The sequence below is a fragment of the Macrobrachium rosenbergii genome, chromosome 2 (genome assembly GCF_040412425.1).
Source record: "Macrobrachium rosenbergii isolate ZJJX-2024 chromosome 2, ASM4041242v1, whole genome shotgun sequence".
NCBI lineage: Eukaryota > Metazoa > Arthropoda > Malacostraca > Decapoda > Palaemonidae > Macrobrachium > Macrobrachium rosenbergii.
Window position 1 is genome coordinate 35,828,013 of NC_089742.1, and position 9,110 is coordinate 35,837,122.

Sequence of the window (9,110 nt, forward strand, 5' to 3'; positions counted from 1 at the left end):
AGTTCCTTTACAAAGGCGTAATTCTTGGAAGTGAAGGATCATTTCTTGGCGTAAATAGGCGCTAGAAGTATCTAAGTATTGTTAATTTATTTGTCCTGTTTACAAATTTTTTATTCATTTTTATTAAATTGAGCCTTTATATTTTTTATTTAATTTTGTCTAATTTTTTTTTTCAATATATTTTTATTAATTTTATTTTTATTTCCCGTAATTTTTATTAGCTTAATATTATATCTACAGTATATTAATTTTTATTTATTTGTATTTATATCCATTTAATTTTAATATTTTATGCTTTATTAATTATATATATAGATATCTATTCGTTTTTCTTTTTGTTTTTTATTTATCATTATTTACAAATGTATCCATACATGGCTGTCCAACTTCTTAAACTTTACGTTGCTCCGGTTTTCACTCCTAAAGAAATAAATAATACGCCGGACAGGCCTTGGGTGAAAGAATGTGACTCAGTGGTCTCGTAAAACTATTTAAAAAAAAAGTATACAAATAATAAACAAAAAATACAGAAGTCTGGGAAACGTCAGTACGTCGCTGTCTGTGACAGACAGCGGACAGTAGCCACAAACGAAACTTGGTTTTAGAATAATATTAAGAAGGACTCCTGCAAGTCAGAGGCCTTTTCCAAAGAAATAAGTTGAGAGCTTTGAACAGAACTACTGAATGTATGCCATGCATGAAAGCGTGTGTATGTATGCACTCGTATGACTATTCAAAATCCAAAAAGTATTCAATAAAAAAAATGTAAATTTCTGTTTTCTAAATACTGGGTCTTTGTACCACCGTCATCTCTCTCCATTGAATGTTTATAGCACACATTTTTCTTATTTTTTCCCCCTTTTTGACAGCCTGGAACCAAAGACCATGCATTTTCTTCAGGTTCATGCCACAAATGCCCTTCTAGGTACTCGTTCGTACATGTCGTCTCAAGGCAAAAGTGAGTGTCATAAGTGTTAAAGGGAGTATGAGGCCTGGTGTGCCCCTCTGGACTTGTTCCACTTAACCGAGACGACATGTATGAACGAGTACCCAGTAGGGCATTTGTGGCACGAACCTGAAGAAAGTGCATGGTCTTTGCTTCCAGGCTGTCAAAAATGGGGAAAAATAAGGAGAATGTGTGCTATAAACAATCAATGGAGAGATGACGGTGGTATAAAGACCCGGTATTTAGAAAACAGAAATTTACATATTTTTAATTAAATAGTTTTTGGATTTTAAATGGTCATACGAGTGCATACATACAGACACATTCATACATGGCATACATTCAGTAGTTCTGTTAAACGCTCTTAAGTTATTTCTTTGTTTATAGAGAACATATCTGCCGAGGATAAAATCTGTTAGAAGCAAAGCCAAAATCTAGAAAAATAAGCAAAAAACATCTGAAGGGAATGTCCCCAGATGAAATGAATGGGAATTGCATACGGTGCCCGGCATGGACAGTGAACACTTTTACCTCCAAACAATCAGGCAGGAAGTTTCAATAGCACGCCATCGCAGAACAACAAAAAATAAAAAAATAAAACCTGCAAGATAAGACCGTCCACAAGCGGAAGCAAGCAGACAATAATTCTCTCGGCTTTATCTGGGTAAAAGGAAGCTCAAATATGCGGTAAAAAGAAAACATCGGGGCAAAGGAAGAGAAACAGGAAAATAAAAATGAACAGAAGCGAGAGAACTCGAGAACTCTGCAAATGCCTCCACCGGCCGCAAGAGGGCGGGAAAAAGAATAATTGTGCTCTGCTAATTTGCGCTCTTGCTGGAATGAGCCGAGAGTCGCGTCCGCTGGGGAAACGCTGCTAGAGAAATAATGCTCCTAAATGCTCCTAAATCAAGCTCGCACACGGAGGTCCGACTATTATTGCTCGGGGAAGTTGTGGGGGGGGGGGGTTATGAGAGGCCGACGGGCAAGAAAAATCTCGAACGTTCGGAAGTGAAACGGTCCTCCCTCCCTCAATGCGAAGAGCCCTGGAGACGTGGGAGGAATGGGAGGGGGAAGAGGTGGGAAGGGGGGAGGGAGGGGACGGTCTCATGAGACAGTAGCAGTTCAGGACGATACGAGAGTCTGTCGTAGATATCTGCAGAGATTTAGTCTCTCTCTCTCTCTCTCTCTCTCTCTCTCTCTCTCTCTCTCTCTCTCTCTCTCTCTGTTAAAAATTGTTGGGAGATAAGTGTCTTCGAGCAGGAAATACTAATATCAAATTAGGAGACAATAAATCTAAATGATTCACGAAAATGTCAATAAATGGAGGTGGAGAGAATATAGTTTAAGGGGTTAATATATGTCAGGAATTGTTGATCAAGTAAAAAAAGTGTCATACACACACACATATGTGTGTGTATGTGTATGTGTGTATATATATATATATATATATATATATATATATATATATATATATATATATATATATACATATACACAATAAATATCTATACATAATAAATACACACACACATATATATATATATATATATATATATATATATATATCTATATGAGTATGTATATATACGTATTGTATGTATATTATATTATATATAGAGAGTATATATATAATGATCAAGAGGAAAAAATATACAAAAAAGCATCAACAAAAGGAAGTCATCAACTTATGCTTACTTGGTAGCAACGAGGTACAACTGAAACCTGATGACCCTTACGAAAAATTGACTGGAAACACTAAATTATATTAATTTACACCTACGTACTATGCAATACAAAATAACTGGGCCGGAATGACACCAAAGATCAAATATGACTATGAGCTGGAACACTAAAGCTTGCGGAATCGAATCTATTCAGTTATTATTATTATTATTATTATTATTATTATTATTATTATTATTATTATTATTATTATTATTATTATTATTATTCAGTACCTTAAGCTTTTAATTAGGCTAGGAAAATTGTTCTCAAGATGGGACTTGTCTCGGTAATAGTGATAATGAACGTAATTGTTAAGTAACATAAAGATAATTATATAAACTCAAAACGTATAAAGAATGACAAAATATTAAAAGTAAAAAGCGCGATTCATTTCTAGTTTTCACTGCTTGAAATGAAACTTCTTTAAAGTTACTGGAAAAAAAAAAACTTAATTGAATCAATTTCGTTTTTCGCTACCTGACAAAATAAAGAAAATAAATGTAATACGTTTTCTTTATTTTTATACCATTTATGGCTGAGTAATTTTTAGGCATTTAGTAAGTGAAGAGCAGTCGGGAAGAATTGCTATTACTTTGATCAACAGAAGCAATCAGAGCAAAAAACAGGAATTTTACTTTAGTTCTTTCGGGGCAATCGAGTTCTCAAGGCTACCTAAAATAGACCTATCTGTCGGTGTTCTCGGTATAACGCTGTATGAGCCGCGGCCCATGAAACTTTAACCACTGAACGCTGGTGGAATGTCCTATATCACTGCCGGACACACGATTATAGCTAACTTTAATCTTAAAAAAAAAAAAAAAAACTAATGAGGCTACAGGGCTGCAATTTGGTATATTTGATGATTGGAGGGTGGATGATCTAAATACCAATTTTCAGCTCTCTAGGCTCAGTAGGTTTTAAGATCTGAGGGCAGACAGAAAAAGTGCGGACGGACAGACAAAGCCGGCACAATAATTTTCTTTTACACAAAACTAAAATGGCCTATAGTAGGCAATACTTGATAAATATAATGAACGCTAATAGTTCATGGTATTAGTGTAGATAGTTTACTACAACGAAGCAAACATATTTAACAGTTCCTTCTCGTCGTCATCATTCAGCAGAAAACCTGACCATCAATACAAGACTCGGCAGTATTAAATAACTTCAAGCTTTAGGTTGGTGAGTTTCTATTTAATTACAAGGAAAAACACTACGGTTTCACGCGTTTAACCTCCTAAAATCTTGGAGAACTTATTAATAAACAATCGTAGAATAATAGAATGTAATTGTGGACTAGACATACACGCAAAAAAAAAAAAAACCCGGTCTATCCATTTCATGCGCCTGAAGGACTGAGATCCTTTAAATTAATAATAAAACATTAGCAAACAAGGTAAGCTGCTGAGGTTTCAGCTATTTAGTAATGACCAGATACATTCACGAAATATAATATTAATAAAGATGAACTGATACGAATTATGATATAAAAAAAAATGGTAGTTTTAGTTTTATCTGGGCAGTATGAGTTAGTTCCGCCAGAAAGAAAAATTCTAAAATAACATAAACGAATTCTTTATTCTGTTTCCAAGCTAAAGGGAAATGCACAACTTTATTTTGCGCGTAAATTCATTGTTTTTACCAAACCTAACGTATTGCTTATAATACGCAAATGTTTTTCAGAGAAAGGAAAATATATTCTCTCAATTAAATATCTGGAGGAGTAACAAAGAACGAAAAGGAAAATATTGAAGATAAAAGTTACTGAAGAAGATACGTGAAAGGAGAAGAAATTACACATAAACATTTAGTCAGTGACATTTTAAATGTAAAGAAGTCTTTAAGAAACGAGCAAAGGCTACACTATTTATCTCTAAGAGTGACTTGCAAGATTTTAAGATTTTCATTTATAAGAACAATTACAACGAAAAAACAAACAAACAGAGAGAATAGATCAAGAAACTATCTTACTATGAAGAATGACTGAGACAAACGACTGGAGGAGTTTTTACTGAGACAAATAGCTGAAGGAGTTTTTACTGAGACAAATAGCTGAAGGAGTTTTTACTGAGACAAATAGCTGAAGGAGTTTTTATCGAGACAAACAGCTGAAAGAGTTTTTACTGAGACAAATAGCTGAAAGAGTTTTTTACTGAGACAAACAGCTGAAAGAGTTTTTACTGAGACAAATAGCTGAGTTTTACTTTGAACAAATAGCTGAAGGAGTTTTACTGAGACAAACAGCTGAAAGAGTTTTTACTGAGACAAATAGCTGAAAGAGGTTTTTTACTGAGACAAACAGCTGAAAGAGTTTTTACTGAGACAAATAGCCGAAGGAGTTTTTACTGAGACAAATAGCTGAAGGCGTTTTTACTGAGACAAATAGCTGAAGGAGTTTTTACTGAGACAAATAGCTGAAGGAGTTTTTACGAAGTACCTTAACAACAAACACGAATAATCTACTTTATTTAATCATTTAGTTTAAACGAAGAAGAACTTTACAGGTACATTTAGGAAGCAAAGTTAAGAAACGATCTGCCATCTTTACCTTGAGGTCACAAACGGAGAGGCGCTTGAAGAACTTGGCCCTGCCGCACCGGACCATTGACCTGTCCACACTGAGCTGGCTGATTCTCTTGCTGGAGGACACCGACCGGACCTCCTCGTTGTCCACCAAGGAGGTCCCCTCGGCGTCCCCGTCGTCTCCGACGTCCGTGTCGCCCTCGTACTCGCTCTTGTCGTCCGCCCTCGAGTCGTCCCGGTACCCGCTGTAGTCCTCCCTGAAGGCGCCGTTGTGCTCGCCCTCCTCCCAGTCCTCGATAGTGAAGGTCGGGTACCTGCTGTCCCTCGAGGGACGCCTCTCCTTCTGGTTCTCATCTTTGTCCTTCTCGCCCAGGGACGTCTTCGAGGTCAGCCTCGTCAGGGAGATCCTCTTCTTCAGCGCCCTGGCCAAGGAGTTCGTCTTCGAGTTGTTGCTCGAGAAACTGTCCTTGAGCTTGATCTCCTCGACGTCAGCCTCCACTCCGCGAATGGCAGGCATGGCGTCAGCCTTGGGAAGTAGTTTTTCCACTTTCAAGTGATTTCGCGGCTACGCGAATGTCAGCAGCGCGATCGACGCGAAGTGACTAGGCACCATCGCGAGCAGCGATGATGGTGGTAGTGAGGTCATTTTCGCGGGGCATGATTCGTCACGGAAGGAAGTTCTTCCTCAGATGCTACTGGCGGTCTTCCGTTAACAACTTATCACTAACGGGTTTAACCGGCGGAGGAGGAAGAGAGGGGAAGAAGAAGAGGGAAGAGAAGATAAACGCGAGGTAGAGGGAAGGGTCCCCATCGCGAACAGGGATAGTTCTCCCATTGTTACTGACACCAAGTACTTCCTTCTCCTTTTCTACCGACGGAGGGTATTAAAGGTTGAGGGGACAAGAGTGCCTGAGAGGAAGAAGAGGATGAAGAGGAGAGAGAGAGAGGATGAGAGAGAGAGAGAGAGAGAGAGAGAGAGGTGGAGGAGGGAGAAGAACAGGCTGCTAGAGATTCCTCCTCACTCTCATGCGATAAGTCACGCCACTCGCGGCTCGAACTTTAGCCCATCACGCCAAAACAAAAGATTAAACAGAGGGACCTGGAAGCACAACATGAGACGATCCAACACCGTATTTTAGTTTCCTTTTCTGTTTATTTCTTCTAATTCTTCTTTATTTTTCTGATAAAACGTCAGGTTCCTACAGACATTTCCGTTCGCTGTAACTTCAGGAAATTATTTGCGTCACCAGTCAGTTTGTCGAAACTAAAGACATTCTTCTGCTTGAAACATTATTAAAATCACTTCATGTAATCAAGCAGCTTTCATCACTATTTTGTAAATGATAACAGTCACTTAATCAATTATTGCATTTGTAAAATAACTGAGATCTTTTTCCAATGTCCTCAGCCACCCGACAAACAAGCAGGGCTCAATACCACTTATCTACACTTGACCGACGTCGTCAAGATACCGAAAGACCACTGTCCAATATAATGCGTCCCTTTTCAGTTCCCTTAAACATTTGTTTCTTTAACTTGGTGCCACTGACTTTCTCTTTACACAATGAACAGCATCCACATTCTTTTCCGGGTATTAATTTCTTTTCCTGGTCGTCACAGAGATTTGGGTCAAAAACTGGATAAGCACCAAATAAAATATGACGTGTAATATTTTCCTGTGTGAGCAGAATAATGTTTCAAAATTGTTAAAGAATGGAGATTAGTAACTTTAGGGTACACGATTTTGATATTAATCAAGGCAGTATTATACTTACGATAATGAACTAAGTTTCATATAATTTACAGTCAAGTACAATGGGCCTAAATATAATAATAATAATAATAATAATAATAATAATAATAATAATAATAATAATAATAATAATAATAATAATAATAATAATTTATTACTTAATACTAATAACATACACATTATAAGCAGCACCCTTTCCTGAAATAGACATGAAAAACCTACTTCTTGGCGAACTGAACTGCTGACCTGTGCTTGACCACTCAACCACTCAAGCAGAGTGGGTACAGCATTGTCCTGGTAACTGACAGGTCAGCGGTTAATAAAATCCCGAGGAAGGAGGTTAACTTACCAATGGCAATAATATTAAAAAAATGTCAAATAATAATTTTTCAAGAAAACAGTACGAAATGTCGGCAAAACCAGATTTACTTCAAAGGGTCATTACGAGTTCATAGCGTAAATCATACATTATGCTTCGTGTCTTCGTATATCCTTTGCATACACGAAATGCAAAAGGAAAAGTATTAATATTCCTCCTTCATCTCCGCAAGCAAGGGGTAATCAGTGCCACAAGGGAATTCCTGTACCACATTAACATTAATTTCCATTTCTGGTCGCCAGGTTGCAGACGGGGTAATATTGTTCCAGTTTTCCTTTCCTGGCTTCGCCATGGTGAGGAAATGGAGTAGGAGAGACAGCCCAAAATATGGTATTGTGATAGAATATTCTTAAAAGCATATATGCAAAAGCCAAAAAAGTAGAATGACAGGATATTCTTAAAGAATATATACAAAAGTCAAAAACGTATATTTTGACTGAATGTTCTTAAAGAATATAAACAAGAGCAAAAGACTATATTGTGAAACAGTATACTCTTGAAGACATACAACATTGAAAAATTATATTGTGACAGGATATTCTCAACGAATAAATACATAAGCTGACAATAAATATCACACAGGAACACTGAAGAAAAATCTTGCCAAAATCGAGACATACAACCACAGAAAAAACAAAAGAAAACAAGTAAAAAATGCGCCGAAGTTTCTTTCTCCGGCGCAATCGAGTTTTCTGTACAGCGTATAATGCTCTATGAAACTCTCAGGCAAGGCTCATGAAACTCTAAGCCGCGGCCCAAGAAACTTTCTGCCATACCCCCGTGGTGGCCTGTGTTGTTGGCACCTACCAGACGGACGATCAAGGCTAACTTTAACCTTAAATAAAATAAAAACTACTGAGGCTAGAGGGCTGCACTTTGGTATGTTTGATGACTGGAGGGTGGAGGATCAACATACCAATTTGCAGCCCTCTAGCCACAGTAGTTTTTAAGATCTGAGGGCGACGGACAGACAAAAAGCCATCTAAATAGTTTTCTTTTACAGAAAACTATAAATCAGCAACACAAATCAAGCCAACTGGAAACAAGAGAGAAATAAAAACCTCTATTAACACAACAGCCAATCACATCCAGTTTCTGAATCACGCTGTGATAAATAACAGAACACAGATCAGATTTCCCAGCTGGCAACAGAAGTACCTGGAAACAGATTTAATTAACGAAGGCAGTACGACCCTTTACTTTTTTTTACTAAAGAATTAAACAAAGGCTCTCCTACGGTTAGACACATGTATCGATTCAATATGTATACGTGACTAAAATACCGGAATTGCACAGTCCACGGTACAGGTAATATAATTCTCTTCGTGCCACGATTTATACACTGGGTCTTTCATAGAATGATTTGAAGTAAATGTCATATTACAGAAGCTGAAAGGATAGATTTCCGACTGCAAAATCTAATCAAGTTTACCTACTATTGTTTATGCTGTTTTGGCAACTACTGCTCTGCACATATTTAGTGAAATTTAACTTGTTTCAGTGTTAAAATACTACTGGGTACAGTGTTGGTTTCTATAGCCCTAATAATAATAATAATAATAATAATAATAATAATAATAATAATAATAATAATAATAATAATAATAATAATATTTACTTGTCGACCCCAAGTCTTTTCGACCTCTAATAACAATTTCCCCATCCAACGCAACTCAGCCTAACCTAACCTAATTTCACCAAATCTAATCTAATTGTCTAACCATGCCTAACCATGTATTGCCCGAAATACTAGGGACCAAAGTGATTTGGGGGCGACATGACTT

At 37.1% G+C, this 9,110-nt stretch overlaps 1 protein-coding gene across 1 annotated transcript in view; it reads right to left on the reverse strand.

Moving 5' to 3' along the window:
• Positions 1–6,108, reverse strand: part of LOC136842794 (transient-receptor-potential-like protein) — a 236,741-nt gene extending 230,633 nt beyond the window's left edge. Inside the window, exon 1 of the mRNA XM_067110640.1 lies at positions 5,220–6,108. Within this exon, the coding sequence (XP_066966741.1) occupies positions 5,220–5,711 (492 nt within the window). The 5' untranslated portion in view covers positions 5,712–6,108. The remainder of the gene's footprint in view (positions 1–5,219) is intronic.
• Positions 6,109–9,110: the final 3,002 nt, after the last annotated feature.